We start from the raw sequence: 17,520 nt of genomic DNA, 5'->3' as shown, positions 1-17,520 counted from the left end.
TTTGTCCTACATTATTTATCATTGTTATTCCTTGTCTTATACATCCACTACCTAACTCACTGTTAATTATCTTATCACCTTACCAAACACCTTTCTCTTCATTTTGTCTTGTTTATAATTGGCATATCATTTCTCATTTTCAAATTTTTAGTTTAAGATTATTGTGGCATAACATGTCAGTTCTTATATCAGCTATTGACCTCATTTGGAGACATGATTAGGAGAATATTTTATTTACATTATATTGTACTTCCAGAAAGAAATGAGAAAGAGATTTTTTCATAGAATTTTTTTCATCTTTAGATTCTTATTCCTTATAGGCAATATTCAGTGTGTAATTATGGTGAGCATTAAATTGTGTTGTTAAAATAATATTAACTTTCAAGAATTAATAACTAAAGGTGTTGGGGAAGCTGCCTTTTTCTAAAAATCATTCTATGTGGCCTCTCCACAGATACCCATCCTTTAAGGCCAAATCTGTTATATGACTGTCGGTTTTTTTTAAAGGTTCACAATCTCCCTCAGCTAAGGTGTTGTAAACAATTGAAGGAGAAAGTATTGTTTGGATATGTTTAGATTTTTTTGCTATAAAAAGTGGTTTTTTGTTTTGTGGTTTTGCTATAAAATGTTTTTAAAAGAGTTGCAACAATTGAAGAGAAGAGAACATAGCTGTCGGTCATACAAATTTGGCACATGTGTAGTTCTGTAGCAGCATTAGTTTCATTTAATAGCCATACCTCATGTAACACAATGAAGGGATTGTCAACAGTATACTTGTTTCAGCTAAGCCTATAGCACCATCAGTCAAAAATTTCAATTGAAACTATTAGTCTAATGAAAAACATCAAAATTAGAGTTCTATGCAGAAAAAGTAACACAGGCTATAAAATCAGTAAAAAATGTGAAAGCTTCAGGAGCAGATAGTATTACTACTGAGCTGCTGAAAGCTGGTGGCAAAACTTTGCACAGCTGTACTCAAGGTTCCTCAAAAATCAAAAGATTCGCGTGGAAAACTGCTGAAATGATTCTTCTACACAAGAAAAGAACTCAGGAAGACCTGATGAATTATCGCCCAATAAGCCTTCTGTCAGTTGTCTACAAGCGTTTCACCAAGATAATAACAAAAAGAATGCCAACAACACTGAGTGAATCACAACCAAAGGAGCAGAAAGGCTTCAAAAGCAGTTTTAGCACAATGGATCATATCCAGTTTGTTCAGCAAGTCGTAGAGAGACACAAGTATGCCATGCCCCTAAGTATGACTTTTATTGATTATGAAAAACATTTGGTAAGTAACACTGCAAACCATAATAACTGCATTACATAACTAGGGTGTAAACACAGTCTACATAAACTTGCTACAATCAATATACAAAGAAGCAAAACCTACAATCTGTGCCAATAATCATAAAGTAGAGATAAGTATACAAAAAAGTGTATAACAAGGCTATACTATATCACTCATGCTCTTCTCAGCCTGCCTCAAAGGTATTTAGAAAGGGAAAAAGACATACAAATAAATGGCGCCTATCTAAACTACCTGAGATTCGCAGATGTATAGTTCTCTTCTCACAAGGACCAAAAGAACTACAAACACACACACAGGAACTGCAGGTGGCTGGTGAACCCTATATTCTAAGGATGAATCTTAAAAAGAACAAGGTTATTCCTGAAAACAGAACCAAGTTTTCCAAGGAAAGAAAGATTTTTGTCTCTGGAGAACTCAAACAGGTAGGTTACATATATCTTGGCCAGCGAATGTCAACTGAAGGTGATAGAATCAAAGAAGTTGAACGAGGAGTTAAGCTTGCATGCAGGCATTTGGGAGACTTAACAGCATTTTCAAGGACAAACTTCCCTTTTTGTCTTAAAAAGAAAGTTTTCAATTAATGCATCCTGTCGGTGGTCCTTACCTCCTGAAGCAAAACTTGGACATTAACTGTTCAATCTTTACAGAAGCTGAGGGTACAAAGAAATATAGAACGATGCATCCTTGAAGTCATCAGACAGGGTAGAAAGATCTGTAACTGGATCAGAGAACTGATGAGAGTACATAATATCATCATGAAAGTTAAAGGATTAAAATGGCAGTGGGCAAGTCATATAACAAGAAGAACTCGAGGCAGATGGACTAAACTGGCGCTTGAATGGAAACTACTAGATGTTAAACGCCCATGAAAAAGTCCAAAGGTTCATTGAATTGATGATATTATCAGGTACATTGGACTGAATTAGCAGATCACATGAGATTTTATTAATTGGAAATGTGCTGAAGAGGCCTTCATCCTGCAGTAGATCAATAACAGCTAAAATGATGATGACTTGCTATTCAGCCATTATTTATCTCAAAATAGCCTAATCTCTGTAGCATGGTTCTAAATTCAACAATGGGTCACATGATAATTAATTTCTTGTTAGTGAAATCCAAAGTTTCCATTTATTTTCTGAGTTTCTTTTACATCACCTTTTTTTTAACTTTCCTCCTGTTATGTTTGAATACAATAACTGTATAAAACAATTCTCATTTATGTGTTCACATGTAATACATTTTTTAGCACCAAATTGTTCACACAGAATAGTAATACATATATAATTTTGGAATGGTGGAGCAGGGTTAGTTCATGCCTCCCTGTGCAGGAGGTGAACATTTTGAAGCCAGGTTGGTAGTTTTATTTTAACTCTAATGGCTCCTTGATACCATCTCCCAACCACTGATTTGTTATGTTAAGTTTTAATTAACACATTTAGCTTGGAAGTTTAAAAGTGTAAGAAACTACAGGTACGGTACATTTACTACTCAAAATAGAGATACAGCTGCCAACAAATTCTGAATCAAAAATGTTGTGTAACATATCTACCTAGAGACATACAAAAATTCATACAGATCAGTCGCCTAATCTCTAAATCAGTATAAAGATAAACAGTGTAATAAATATTTTAAAAAAATACATTAAAAGTTTGTTTTCCTAAATAGAATTTGATATAGAAATAAATTCAAATCTGTCAGTATAATCCTAGCATATAGTATTAGAATATATTATCATCTCTTATATAATTATGTATTAAAATATTTTTCTTAATATTTAAATAATTAATATCTGTTGTCTTATATACAACATTTTTATGGAATAAGCATAGGAGAATAGTGACAGAAAAGGATATACATCATATTACTTGTATTCCACATTTTTTTACTTCAACCAGCAAATATAACCTTACCCTACCAAGCAGGTTGTATGTTTTGATTGGTTGTAGATATTTTATTTACTGACCACTTTGGCTAAAATTCGCATGGAAACACACATGTCTATTTGAAAATTGTCCCATAAATAAATATGAGGCATGGTTCAAAAGTAAAGGCTGATCGGTAACAAAATGAGAACAGTTGAAAAAATGAAAAATTTATTAATGGTTTCAAATATTTACTTTATTTTTCTATATAATCAGCGTTAGATGATTATATAGAAAAAGTTTCATTCCCAACACTTTTGATATAATAAAACAAGCTTCTTCAAACCGTTTGCTTAAAATTCTGCCTCCTGGGATTGTAGCCACTTTTGCACTGAGATTTTCATCTCTTCACTTTCCTCGAATTGTTGAGATGCCAGCCAGTTTATAAGGTGTAGAAAGAGAAGGTAGTCACTGGACGTGAGATCAGGACTGTAAAAAGAATCATAAAAAATCTCAACTGAATTTTTGAATTGTTTCTGTTGCAGCCATATGTGGATGTGCGTTATTCTAAAAAATGAAAAATTTCTGATCTCAACATTTTCCATCATCAGTTTTCCATACACAATGCAGTTTAGAAAGTGTTTCACAATAGACTTCTGATGTAATGGATGTTTCAGGTTCCATAAAATCAATTAAAAGCACTCCCCTTTTGTCCCAGAATAGAGTTGTCATGTTTTTCCTTCAATACTGGACTTGTTTGAATTCTTTCAGTTTAGATGGACTGAAATGACATAATTGCATGGATTGTTGTTTCGTTTCAGCATTGATGTACAAAATCCGTGTTTCTTCACCAGTGACAAATGATTAAGCAATTTGTCTCCCTTGTGGTTAAAGCACATGCAGATGTCATTCTGTGATATTTGTGAGTAGTTGTGAATATTTTTGGCAGCCGTTATGCACACAGTTTACGATAGCCTAGATTGTCAGTCTTGATTCTCAACAATGTTGTCTTTGAAACTTCTGGAAATTCTAGAGAAAGGTTACTAATAGTAAAGCAATGATTTTCTCTTGCTTTTGCATTCACACATTCAATGATCATCAGTCCAGACACTAGGCCTGCCATTTCGCTGTTCATCATGAATGTTTGAACAGCCTTCCTTAAACTAAAGACACCATTGCCTCATTTTTCCTTCACTTATTACAATAGGCTCCATATGTTTCACACAATTGATGGTGAATTTCAGTAACATTTTGTCATCTTGCATATAGAAATCTAATCACTGATCGAACTTCACAACTGGCAGGATTTGTTATTACCGCACTTATTTTAACACAGTCTTGCAAAGGCAAATGATAATAAACCAATGGCAATGTACTGGTTACACGCCCAACAGATCACTTAAAACTACTGTGCATGCACGAACTAATCAGTGTTGCCAGTCATTATTTATAGCTCATCAACCCTTACTTTTGAACCGCGCCTCATGGTTAAATTACACAATCTTGGCAGCAAACCCAGAAGTTTGCTAATGTATCCAATTCTACAACTTCCATTGCTGTTAGATTTATGCTTTGCATGTGGCACATTACTGGAAAAGTTTGTTGCACACCATATCTTATACAAAAGTAAAACTGAATGTTTAAAAATTGTGTGTATATTAATCAGAACCGGTCATTACAAACATAATATTGTTGCTAATGAGAAGATATTTCAAAATGAATTCCATTGATAAAAATTACTTTAAAAGTTTAATGTTTTTAATTCTTATAATGTCTTTTATTGTTATATTTTAATTATTTCATTAAAAACTCATGTATAAGTAATACATTAAAAATACATTTTTAGGGAGTTCATTAAAAACTAAACTATCTACTACTGCTTAATGTAGTAGTTAATGGGTTTAATTTAGTAATTCATTTTTTTTACTGTATGTTTTTAGAGCTGGCTCTGGCCATTCTAAAAGTGTCAGTGTTCCTGCTAGTCCATTGAAAACTTCTACAGGATCATCAAAGAAAGATAAAAAAAGGCGACCTGGACGCAGTCAGAGTAAGGCTTCTGATAGAGAATCTACAACATCATGGGGTAGTATAGCTTCCACCTCTAGCAACAGCCAGTGGTATACCCAGACAGATCCAGTTGATACTTGTTCAATAATTACTACTGTCAGCCCAACCACTCCTGTGATTGAGTTACGCCAGGAGGTACTGATTGTATTTTTAAAATTTTACTTTGTGCTAAGTTTTATAATCTCTTGGTAGATCATTTGGTATAAAAGATAATAGTACTTTATTTTACATTTCAATGCTATCGTAACTCTAAACATGTATGTCTGCATGTTGATTGACTATTGAGTGTTGATTTATTAGATGTGCTGTACTATCCCCATTTAATAAACATAGATTTTTGATACGTATTAGTTTTATATTACATTCAGTTAAACATTGCTGGTGAAATTATATAAGACTAAAACAATAGAGTTCAGTCATAAACATTAAGAACTTCATTATTTTACTATTATCAAGACTATTAAAATAAATTTTGAGTGATATTTTAGTAATGAATATTGAATTAAAATTGTCAATCAGAAAATTAAGATATGCCATAATCTTATTAGAATCTCGGCATTAAAATACAACATTTCTTTTATTTATGTATTTTTTAAGGTTGCTGTCATATGAAGCATGTTTTACACTTAAATATCAAAGGAAAAAATCACTTACTATGCAGTAATTAACATTGATAATCATAAATACATTATTGCAGTGGATATAAATGAAACTACTGCAGTTTAAATATCCATCCAATATGCGATTGATATCTGCAAGTGATCTACTTAAGATAATATAAATATTAACAACATTTCAAGTTGTACTTGGGGTACTTCTTTCTTTTTGGGTTTCAATACAAATGGAATATTGAGTAATTTTTTAACTTTATCTACTTTTGTAAATATCATTCAGATCTCATGTTGAGACTGTTTCTAAGTGAATAATTCTGACTTGGAATTGTAAATAATGCTGTGTTGAATGACAATTGTAGTTGTGGAAATGTTATTTTTACAAATAGATATAAGCTCAATAAAAAAATGAAATTATAGTACCTGACAAACACAACATAGATTCAACCTAATCTAGCAGTTACTGCTTCTCATATTAATGAATATTAGATAAATCTTGCAATAGATTTAGACAAGAATGCATGCATGTATAATGCTTTTCATCTTATTAGAAATAACTTCATTATTGAAAATTTCAGATTCAAAAGATTTTAAGTTGAGGATGTTCTAAGGACTATAGATTTTCTGAGGAATGATTTGTCTTATAGTCAGGTGAGGGTCCTCCAGTAGTTGTTAAGATAATTGCCCCTTTAATTATTGTGCTGCTAGCTCATGTAACCAGTCATTCTCTGAGGGCAGGTATCTTTCTGTCAAAATTAAAACATTCAGTAATAAATCCACTTTCTAAAATAAAATAAAAATTGTTGATTTAATTTCAGCTTATTGACCAGTATCCTTTTTTTCTTTTTTTTCTACGATACTGTGAAATGTGACGCTTTTCTTATTATTTGGTATCTTTAAGAGAAATAAATTTATCAGTCAGTCAGTTTGGTTTCAAGAAGAATAAATCTACTGAAGATGCACTGTGTTTTTTGTTTTAAATATTCTTCAGACTTTGGATGTAATCAGAGCATCCATTGGGTCCATGATCTATCCATGACTTTTTAGTTCATTAAACTTATATCCTCTGCAAAAATCAAAAAATGATATTTTTTTAAGTAATAAGTATATAAGTAATATTTATCGGCAATTTAAAGTAATGAGTGTCAAGAAAGTAAGTATTTTTCTAATTGGGAGGTTAAATGTGGGATCCCACAGTTCAAAAGTATGACAGTTTCCTTTTTTGGTCTGTGAAAAAGATTTACAGGTGTATGTTGAAACAAGACATACAGGCATATGATTAAGATTCAACAGCAGTCTCCAAATGCCACAAAACTGCAGAAAAAATACATTGACACATTATATGTTCTTTATAAATAGTTTTATTCTAGCAATTTTCACTTTAACAATTCTAAAACGTACAATTCTAACATTAGTCAGTTACATTTTCAATCCAACCAAATTTTAAGTTAATAAAATCCTTTTTGTCTTGTTATTAGCTCTAATTGCATCTGATCATTCTGTATTTGACAATAGACTAGAAATAGAAAATGTATAAATTTATAAACATTGTGTTTAAATCAGATTCTTTTTTTTTTTAGCTGACTCCTAAGCGACCTCTACGTTCAGAAGTTGAAAAAGAGAAACGAATGAGTCGCCCAACCAGTGGCCAGCTACCACCACGTTTAACATCTTGTGCTATAAATGGCTCTGGATCCAATAGAGATTCTGTTGGTAAGGATTCTAATTTCCATCATATTAATTATGTAAATATAGTTTCAGTCATTCACATATTGATAAGATATTATTTTTCTTAAATATGGTATTTTAAAGAAATGAATTGAAACCAGTATTTTATCATATTTCTCAGGAGTATCATTAAGTTTCAGTTGGAAAGTTTTTCAACATGGATTTCATTAGAGAAGCGGCAGAAAATTTAGCATGATCCCCTGTACGTTTGTTGTATGAGATATTATGATTATTTTATTTTTGAAAAAAAAAATTTAACAGTAATTTATGATCTAAAATATTAATAACTTTTCTACAAAATTAAGCATCATATTTTCTGTTACTAGAAATAAATTTAATATAGGTAAAAAAATCTATAATTTTAATTATAAAACTGTAATTTATAAGTTCTTACATGACTGATCGCACAACGAGGTAAAGTTCCGAGCTGCTTATGCTTGTGAAACACTCCGACTCTGGATTCTCCAACATAAGATGATTTTCAGCCCAGAGAAAACCACAATGATGTTGCTTAAGGACTGATTGGCTGCTACCGGGTCTATCCGGGTCTCGATAGCTGGTCTCCCCATTCGGTACGTTACAACTCAAAAATACCTGAGTGTTATCCTTGATGAGAATTTTCGGTTCAAGGAGCATTACAGTATGTAGCAAAAAAGGTCGCTGATGCTTTTTATGGAATCCTTAAAGTCATTCATCAAGATTGAGGGTTGAATTACCGTACCATGCGTATCCTTTGCAAAGATGTCAGCAAAGCTATTATGCTGTATGCTGCAGCTGTCTGGGCTCACCGCATGGCTTTTAAGTATTGCATGGACATTTTGCTGCGGGCCTAGCGACTTCTTTTGCTGGCTGTTATAGGCGGTTACAGAACAGTCTCATGGGAGGCAGTCTGTGTTATAGCCAGAGTCATACCAATAGATATCTTGGCTAACTAGCATAAGGAACACTACATTTCCAAGGTAAATAACCTATTGACATTAGATCAAAAGCAGGAGATTGAAGACTGGGGCCTTGTGTCTTGGCAGGTCAGGTGGGACGAATCCCCCATAGGTTGCTACATGCTATATTTCATATAGTATCTAATTTAGGTATGACTGGACGGGTCTCGCCCAGTCAATTGGGGGAGACCCATCCACACAGTTTATCTCTATCACCAAGTTCTCAGACACCCAGTGCCTTTGGGGCGAGTTTGGGTAGGTTTCATTTAGTGGATTCAAGTATATGCTCGGATTGCGGAACTGATGTTACAGTGGACCACGTCCTCTACACCATCCCTGATACGAGGTCAAATGTTCATGAACTGTCAGGGAACTTGAGAGAATACATTCCTTTCTGGAGCTCCGTATTAACTGGATGATCCGCGAAGAGTGGTCTATAGTGGCTGGTTTTCTTCACACCCTTGTGGTGTGTAGGTCTGCAGAGGGAGTTTAATCGAGGTACTCGATCGTGGTAGAATCCCGGATGACTAGGATTCCAGCTTAGGCATTGGATTAGTTGGAGGTAGGCGCATTGGTATCGTGCCACAGTTATATTGGTATTGTTTGTGATTCGATTTGGGGCTCCCACAGGTGGGGGTGGCTGCACCACGGGTTGTGGTAACCTATGCGATTGGGGGCGTGGCTTCCCTCTGCTGGTGGAGGTCCTGATCATGAATGGGTAATGCCATGCAAGACACCATCGATGGGACCAGTGGTGGTGCAGGGTTTGTCCCCGGCTCTTGCGCAGACCGGAATGAGGTTGCATTCCCCTTGTTAGGTTACCTCAATTGGTCGACTTATTTAGGTGTAGGTCTGAATTTCTATGTTGCGTAAAGCATAATTTTGATTGGTATAAGTGTAGCACTGATTTAACTTTAAACTCATTCATTTTCTGAGGCATTCACAGTCATGAACAGTGCTGTCAAATCTTTACTAGGCGCTGGGTTGACACTTCTGCGGTTTCGGTCAGTTAGTTTGAAGGAATCATGTTAGGTTGGATTTGAAGATGTTCGTTTGAGGCCCATGTTAAGGCGAAATTTAATATGTATTTTGCTGATATAAATGTGTGCCGAAGCCATTACATCGGGGGCATCCCAACCGAGGCAGGCTGATAACTGTAAGATGTAATCAGTTATTAGAGGATCTAAAGATGACCTCCAGTAAAGTCCCTCAGGGCTAGGAACGGAGGGGGTGGTGTGGCAACTGGTAACATCACAAGATAGAAAATTTTTTTTTTTTTTTTTTTTTTTTTTTGGGTTGGGATGTGGTTGAGTTACAAGCAATCAAATTTGCAAAAATGGAAAATCACAGCAGTAATAAAACTAAGTCAAACACTTTAAAGTAACTTTCTTCATTTTGTATTACGTTCAGAATTACATCTAATAACAAATCTAGAACAGTTAAGTTGGAATTAATGGCCCAAACACTAAAAATAACAGCAACCTTTAAATAAATAACAGTAATAATAATAATAATATACAATAACTAATAATTTGCAACACTTATACAAATAAAATAGCTAGGTCAGATGATATTTACATTATCAGAAAATTTAGTTTGCGTGCTCACGCGCGCAAAAAAAAACCCCTAATAATATTAAAAAATATTAATTAGGATAGTACGGGCTTAGATTCAGATGTTTTCAATAAAATTTGAAAGTAACAATTTCTTTCATTTATCATTTTGAATAATTAAGGGGTCTACTAGTAGATAATACTGGTCAGGTAAGATACATTTTCATTAAACTATTAAATTAGGTTGGGATCAACAAAATACCAAGTCAGTGGATTTAGTATAAAAATTTAAAGATATTTTATTTTGTTTTGTTTATTTAATTGAAGACTTTCACTAACTTAACTTTTTGTTACAACATTTGATTTTATCTATATCTATACTATTGTAGGATATTATAATGGTTAGATTAAATTAATATTGGTTCATGTATTTATTTTACGTTTGATTTGAATAAAATACAACCCAACTAAATGTTTAATTATTTGTTAAGGACTAGTAAGTGTGTTATATTGGAGTAAATAAGATTGATTTAATTTTGGTCAAAAAAAAAACAACCGTATGTTGATTGGTATGAGTGTAGCACTGATTTAACTTTAAACTCATTCATTTTCTGAGGCATTCAGTACATTTATGTACTGTAACAACTTTATGCTCAATATGAGAGTTTACACCCACCTCTCTTTCTTTAATAAACTCGCAATAAAGGCCCACAATCTTTTGTGGGAGTTCTCTGTTGGCTCACCCGATGTAGAGGCTCGTGGCCTGGTTTATCATACATAAACTCTAATTCAACCTTTTCACAGTGGTTCATCAAAGATGGTGTGAGGCCTTTTCCTCACACTTTGCATTGTAGGGTCCTCTTGGCAGATGTCCCTGAGATGGATGTGCTCAGATACGGCTGCTCTCCTAAACAGTCTGCACACCTATGCTACGCCCACTTCCGACATGGTTTTTATGTCCACATCATAGAGAAGTGTGACATTTCTGACAAACCAAGATGCTCCAAAAATCATCCACAGCATTATGTTTTGGACAGTCCTAGTTTTTTCTGGAACATAGAGCATAACAGAGCCCCCCATGCCAGGTAGGCATATGTCAGAATTGGCAAGACATAGAGTTTGTATATGAGTATCTTAGTCGCCAGCGGTATGTGGCTGGCTCGAGTAAGCACTGGGTATAGCGTATAGCCCTGGCAGCCTTTGCCCTCTGGGTAAACTATTTTACATGTTCCCCTAAGGTAAGGCGTTTATCCAGGACTACTCCCAGATATTTAACTGTTGTCTGAAAGGGTAATTTTTCCCCTGAGATTTCCAGCTGTCTGGCCAGAGTGCATCACTTGCATGTGAATAGCATGGCCACGGACATTTCCCTGTTGACCCTGATTTTCCACTTATCAAGCCACGGCTCCACTAAATCCAGTTGCCATTGGAGTCTCTCAACCGTGTATTCCATATTTCAGGATGTGTAGTAATATGCCATATCATCGGTGTATAAAGCGGTGTTGACGCCTTCTGACAACGGCATATCATTTGTATATGCAGTGTACAGAATCGGTGAAAGGATAGTCCCTTGGGGAACCCCAGTGGTTTTTGCCCTGGTAGTTGATAAGGATCCTCCATTGTGTACTGCGAACTCTCTTTCCAGTTGGTAAGACCTTATTAGCTTGACATGGTGTCTAGGGACCGTTGTGTGAGCGAGTTTATATAGTAGGCCGTCATGCCAAACTTTATCGAAGGCTTTAACCATATCCAAAGAAAACGGCTGCGGTCACTGCTTTTCTATTCAAGCCTTCGACAAGGCTATCTACCAGTACTAGTTGGAGGGTCATCAAGTGGCCTTCTCTGAACCCTAACTGCTCAGACCGATCCTCCGACCCCAGACGTCGTCAAAGTCGCTCGAGTAAACTCTTTCTAACAACTTTGACAATATCGGTAGTAAGAAGATCGGCCTGATATTCCCGAGAGAATATAGACTTTTCCCCAGTTTGGCAGGCATACCACCTTCACCGTTTTACAGCATTCTGGAATTTTTTGTACTCTACGTACAAAATGGACGTGAAATGGGTGGCCATGGTCGCTATAAGAGCGGGGGAAACGTTCCAATATGCTCGGGCCTTGATCCCGTCCACTCCTGGGGCCATCAGGGCTTGTGGCTTTGATAGCCGTGGCCACTTCTGCTTCAGTGAGGAGGTTGTTTCGCGGGGGGGGCATCCTCTACCTGATTGAAGTATTGCGTGAGGAAAGAGTCCACCTCGGCTGCATGGTCGCTGTTCTGGCAACCATGCAGCTTCTTGGGGTGAACTGTTCCTCCAGTGTGTCCACGGCGACCTCCGCCCGATCGAACTCTGAATAAACCAAGAAACCTTGTTGTCCCAGCACCGGATGTCGAGGCTTCTTTCCTTCACGTAGCCGTTTATTGAACCTGAACACCGAAAAGATGTCGTCCTATATTGAGACAAGATAATCTATCCTAGACTTTTCGCGATTTTTTGTCAGCAACACTTTCACCTTGTGCGTTTTTCAGTAAAATGCCCGCTTGTCGTCGGGGGACAGGATGAGGCGATATCTCCAACTCCGTCGGCGTTTTTCCAAGATTGCAAGAGATGTGAGGTGGGAGATCATTACAGAGGGGTCGTGCGGCCTTCTCTGTAGTGCTATAAGACAGAGCTCGTTTATGGACGATGTGATGCGATTGACCGAGTTGTCGATATCCTCCGTTGTGGTCAGGAGTTCCGGATCTACCGGCCTAAAATCCCGTTGAAGAGCTTCATGGAACATTCACTAGTTCACTGACCTTCAGGGAGTTGGTGGTGGGTCTCGCCCCAGCCCCTGCTAGGCCCAACTCCAGTAAGACCGGCGAATGGTTCATTTCTATTAAGAACAGCATTTTTACTGGCCTCAGAATTGCGATGTCAAGCATGTCAGGTCTCGAACGACCATTTGCACTCACGAAGGTTAGCACTTCATGGCCTGTGACGACTAGCCTGTGGGCCCTCGCTTCTTCGCATAACAACCTGCCATTAGCATTTATTTTAAATCGAGTAAACTTCCCACAGAAAACAGAGGAGGGGACCATAAGTTGCATTTCTTTGTAAATAAAGGGTCTGCTTCAAAGTCATTCATATAGCATCTTTTTCCTCTTGAAAGCTACTGCAGGTCAGCAAATGTTACAGGTTACCTTATTCCTGAGTTACCTCTCAATAGCTAAGTTTCATAAACATGCAGTAGTATTCTAGGAGAAGAACTCAAAGTACCATATTCATATTTTTATGACATCTTTGTAAAAGATTATAATCTCAGCTTTGGTTCACCAGCTACGGACAGATGCTTGTAATAAATCCAGCTTGAAGTAAAATTAGAAGCAGGTGACAATTCAATTCAGACCGAATTCCTACTTCATATGAAAAGGGCATATACTTTTTACTCTTAATTACAACAAGAAGAAAAAGGTGAACTCGTACAGACAGTACAACTGCCAGAAGAACGAAGTTCTTTCAAATTAAATTTCAAATGTCAGAGAAGTCTTGTTTTAATATTGAGTATATATTAAAAGAAATTTGGAGATTAAGTGCATTATTATAACCATTATTAAATATTAGGAAAAGCTTTTTCAGAGTAATGTATCAATTGTAGATTAGGTTTCATGTACTGCCAGATAAGAAACAGTGTTTTAGATAGGGTCATAAGTATAGCTCTCATCAAAGCACCCTAATATCAAGATCATAGTAACTTTACAGTTTCTCACAGCTTTATTAAGGGGTCAGGAGAAAACCTGACCCCTTAATAAAGCTGTGAAAAAACTACAGGTAGTTAAGAGATATTTGAGAAAAATCTTCTTTAAGGAAACCCTCATTTGTTTCCAAAATATTATGATACATAAATATATCTAACTGAACAATAAAGCAAACACTTGGATACCAGTTAAATAATGTAATATTATTTTGTATTTATTTTATAACTCTTGTTACTCATAGGAACAACTGACTCAACAGCTAGTGAAGAAGATGGTATACCACCTGCATTACCTCAAAAACATCGAGAAGCAGACTACTGTAATCTACCTGATGCTGAACCACAAATTACTGTATTGACTCCTATTGTAGCAAGAGTTCGGAATAAGGTAACTTCTCAAAATAATGTTAGAAAATATTTTTACATTGTGTCTCTTAACTTAGTTAGCTATTATTTATTGTTTAATAATCATAAGACTTGATAGTTACAACATTATTTAACTCTCAGCAATTAGCCCTCAAAGAAAACTGATTATTTGGTAGACCATTTGATTATCTCAGAGAGAGATAAAACCTATAATAAAGTTGCTGAAAAATATTTTTTATTGTTTTTGCTTACCTTATATTACATACATTTTCATTATTGCACTCATATTACTTATTTTAATTTAGTTAGTGATATAGTTAATAACTGTAACTAGTTGGCTGGCATAGTTAATAACTATATTTTTTTTGTCAGCAGTCAATTACAAATCACTATTTTTAATAAGAGATAAGACAACCAAAATCAGAGTACTATTATATAATTTTTTTTGCATGTAGATTTGCAAGAACTTTTTCTAGTATAAAAATTACTCTAGCCAGAGTATCGGCTTAAAGTTATAACAATTGAAATTAATCAAAATGTTCAGCAATAATTAAAATAGGCAGGTTTTTTCCTTTAAATAATCAATAATAATATTGTTTTTTTTAATTTTTTTCTTGTTATTGGGCATCGATTGCCAAGATTAGCCCTTGTCAATTCTCAAAACAAAAAGTAAGAATAAACAATAGCATTCACTAAAAAGCATGAAGTAGCTAAAGAAAAAAAGAAAAGTACACACACGTTGATAAAAGTTTACACACCTGAATGGGGCGCAAAAAAAAGTAAAAACAAAACAAACAAAAGGAAAATCTAACTATCCGCTATTGACACAGAGTATATGTCGAAGACATGCCTCCGAAAATTCAGTTCAAATACAATAGAAGAATCCGGCCGTATAAAAAAAAAGCAGCAAGTCTTTAATAGCGCATGACTCATTTCTCAAAATTCTCTTTATTCCTCCTTCTATTTCAAATTGCAGATCGTGATGTATAATGCAATCCTCCAAAAAGTGCTTGACTGTCAACGGTTGCTGACATCCCTCACAAACTGTTTGATTGCTGCCAGTCAACATATAACTAGACGTTAGGTTCATATGCCCTATTTGCAACCGTGTTATAACAACCTGCTCTCTCCTTTTGATCGGAAGTGGAGTGGTCCACTTGCGAGGAGAGTCTTTCACGGCGTTAAGTTTTGTGGTTAACCCACTCCAAACTCTGTGCTATTCACATCTGACACAGGCAGACACGCCAGGTCTGACGGGTATTCAATCGGGCTCAGGCTCCTCAGCAGCCATTCGAGCTACCTCATATGCAGCCTCGTTACCAGCAATACTGGAGTGTCTGGGGATCCACATCAATGTGCTCTGTTGTTCCTTCTTGCTTAGCACCTGAAGCAGTGCAAGAATCATTTTCACCAAGGGGTCTGTTGAGTACGCATCTTGCAGTGCTTGAATACTACTCAGTGAGTCGCTGCAGATAAAAAAGGATGGTACATTATAGTGCTCACAATACCTCAGAGCTTGCCAAATGGCATACAACTCAGCTGTATAAACAGATGCAATTGCCGGCAAGGACCACGAATGACTAATGCCAGCACAATGGAAGGCACTGCCAATGCCATTCGCCGTCTTAGACCCATCCATGTAGAAAACCAGTTCCCGGTTGTGTTCGCTCACAAGCTCTTGAAAACGATGAATTATTTCCTGAGAATTGGAGTGCCTAAAACATGCCTGATCCATTTGAAAAAAGGTCAATGGAAGCAGCCACAGTGGCGATTCACACACCGTCGATTCAACAACTCTTGGAAGCACAATGTTCTACTTGTTCATCAGTTCTCGAGCTCTGATTCCAGCCGGCCTGGTATAGGTATGACGCCGGTTGTAAGCTTCTTGGTGAGGATGCCCAATGAACGCTGGCGTATTTACATGGTGCGGTGAAAACGTGACACTGACCGCATAGCACAATAACAGGATGTCTTTTCAAAAACGTAGGAGACAATCCTGATTCACATTCGAGGCTGTCAATGGGACTGGTGCGAAACGCTTCAGTCGCATATCAAATTCCAGCGTTTTGTACAACGTCTAAGGCTTTTAAACAGCTCTTTCGAGCCGAGAGATAAACAACACAGCCATAGTTGATCCGTGACAGTATCAATGAATTATACAGACGTAGAAGAACCTCTTGATCCAATCCCCTATTGATATTCGACATACATTTGATTATGTTTAACGCCCGTTTGCATTTAGCTGCCAATTGTTGTATATGAGGACTCCATGTAAGACCTTTATCTAAGATTGGTCTCAAAATCCTGACTTCTTTATACATAATTTTAACACCCTTTATTGTAAGTCATGGACTAGGGTGTGCTCCTCTAAAGCGACTGAAATGTACGGCGCATAACTTTTCAGTCAAAAACCTGAAGCCAGACTTTTCAGCTGCATAAACAACATCATCGATTGCTCGCTGTAACTTATAGCGGACCATTGCAGTTTCCGTGTTGGTATAGAAAATCGCTAGGAATTGGTATTGCTACCAATTCCTAGTGGTATTGCTTGTAGAACCCTATCGACAGCAATTGTAAACAGGGTGCCGGTAAGGGGTGACCCCTGCTGAACCCCATTTTGCAAACGCCTACTTGTCAAATAGGTGTTGCCAACGCATACTTTTATGGTTCGCTGAGAAGTAGCTGGCGATAATCATGGGGAGATTTCTATGTTACATTTCATACATTTCCATTCATACATTTGTTTTAAAATTTCATACCTCCACGTCATATCAAATGCTTTTTCAAAGACGAAAAATACACCTACGAAATGCTTCTTATTAATGAAAGAATTCTGTTTAGCGTTCTCAAGAAGTATCAAGTTGTCAGTCGTAGAACGACACTGTCTATATCCGATTTGATATGGCGAAAGAAGCTGCTTCCTTTCCAATAACCATACTAAACGACCATTTATCATTTTGTCTAAGAGTTTGCCGATACATGGTGTTAGAGATATTGGTCTGTAACTGTTATGGTCTAAATGATCTTTCTCCTGTTTCAAAAGTGGCATGATCACTGCTTCTTTCCACATTTGTGGATATGAGGCTGAGGTCCATATTCTATTAAGCAAGTGTAATATCCTCGCTTTATCATCGTCATTAAGCTGCTTGACGAATGCATACGGAACATCGTCTTATCCAAGTGAAGTATCATTGGAATTTTGTAGAGCATTATTGAATTCGACGAATGAGAATGGTAGGTTATAAAAAAGGTCATCGTCCGTTACAAAGTTTAGCGATGCTTGCTCTCTTGAGATGCGAATGAAATCGATGTGGTGATTTTCATTGCTACTCACAGCTTCGAACTGATTGGCCA

At 36.3% G+C, this 17,520-nt stretch overlaps 1 protein-coding gene across 1 annotated transcript in view; it reads left to right on the top strand.

Moving 5' to 3' along the window:
• The window catches only part of mbc (dedicator of cytokinesis protein myoblast city), a 220,438-nt gene that overhangs the window by 196,198 nt on the left and 6,720 nt on the right, over positions 1-17,520 (top strand). The window contains exons 33-35 of the mRNA XM_075376562.1: positions 5,112-5,373; positions 7,430-7,562; positions 14,043-14,188. Coding sequence (XP_075232677.1) covers positions 5,112-5,373; positions 7,430-7,562; positions 14,043-14,188 — 541 coding nt within the window. The remainder of the gene's footprint in view (positions 1-5,111; positions 5,374-7,429; positions 7,563-14,042; positions 14,189-17,520) is intronic.

Source organism: Lycorma delicatula, chromosome 1 (genome assembly GCF_047948215.1).
Source record: "Lycorma delicatula isolate Av1 chromosome 1, ASM4794821v1, whole genome shotgun sequence".
Lineage (NCBI taxonomy): Eukaryota > Metazoa > Arthropoda > Insecta > Hemiptera > Fulgoridae > Lycorma > Lycorma delicatula.
This window is presented reverse-complemented; position numbering and strand designations above follow the sequence as displayed.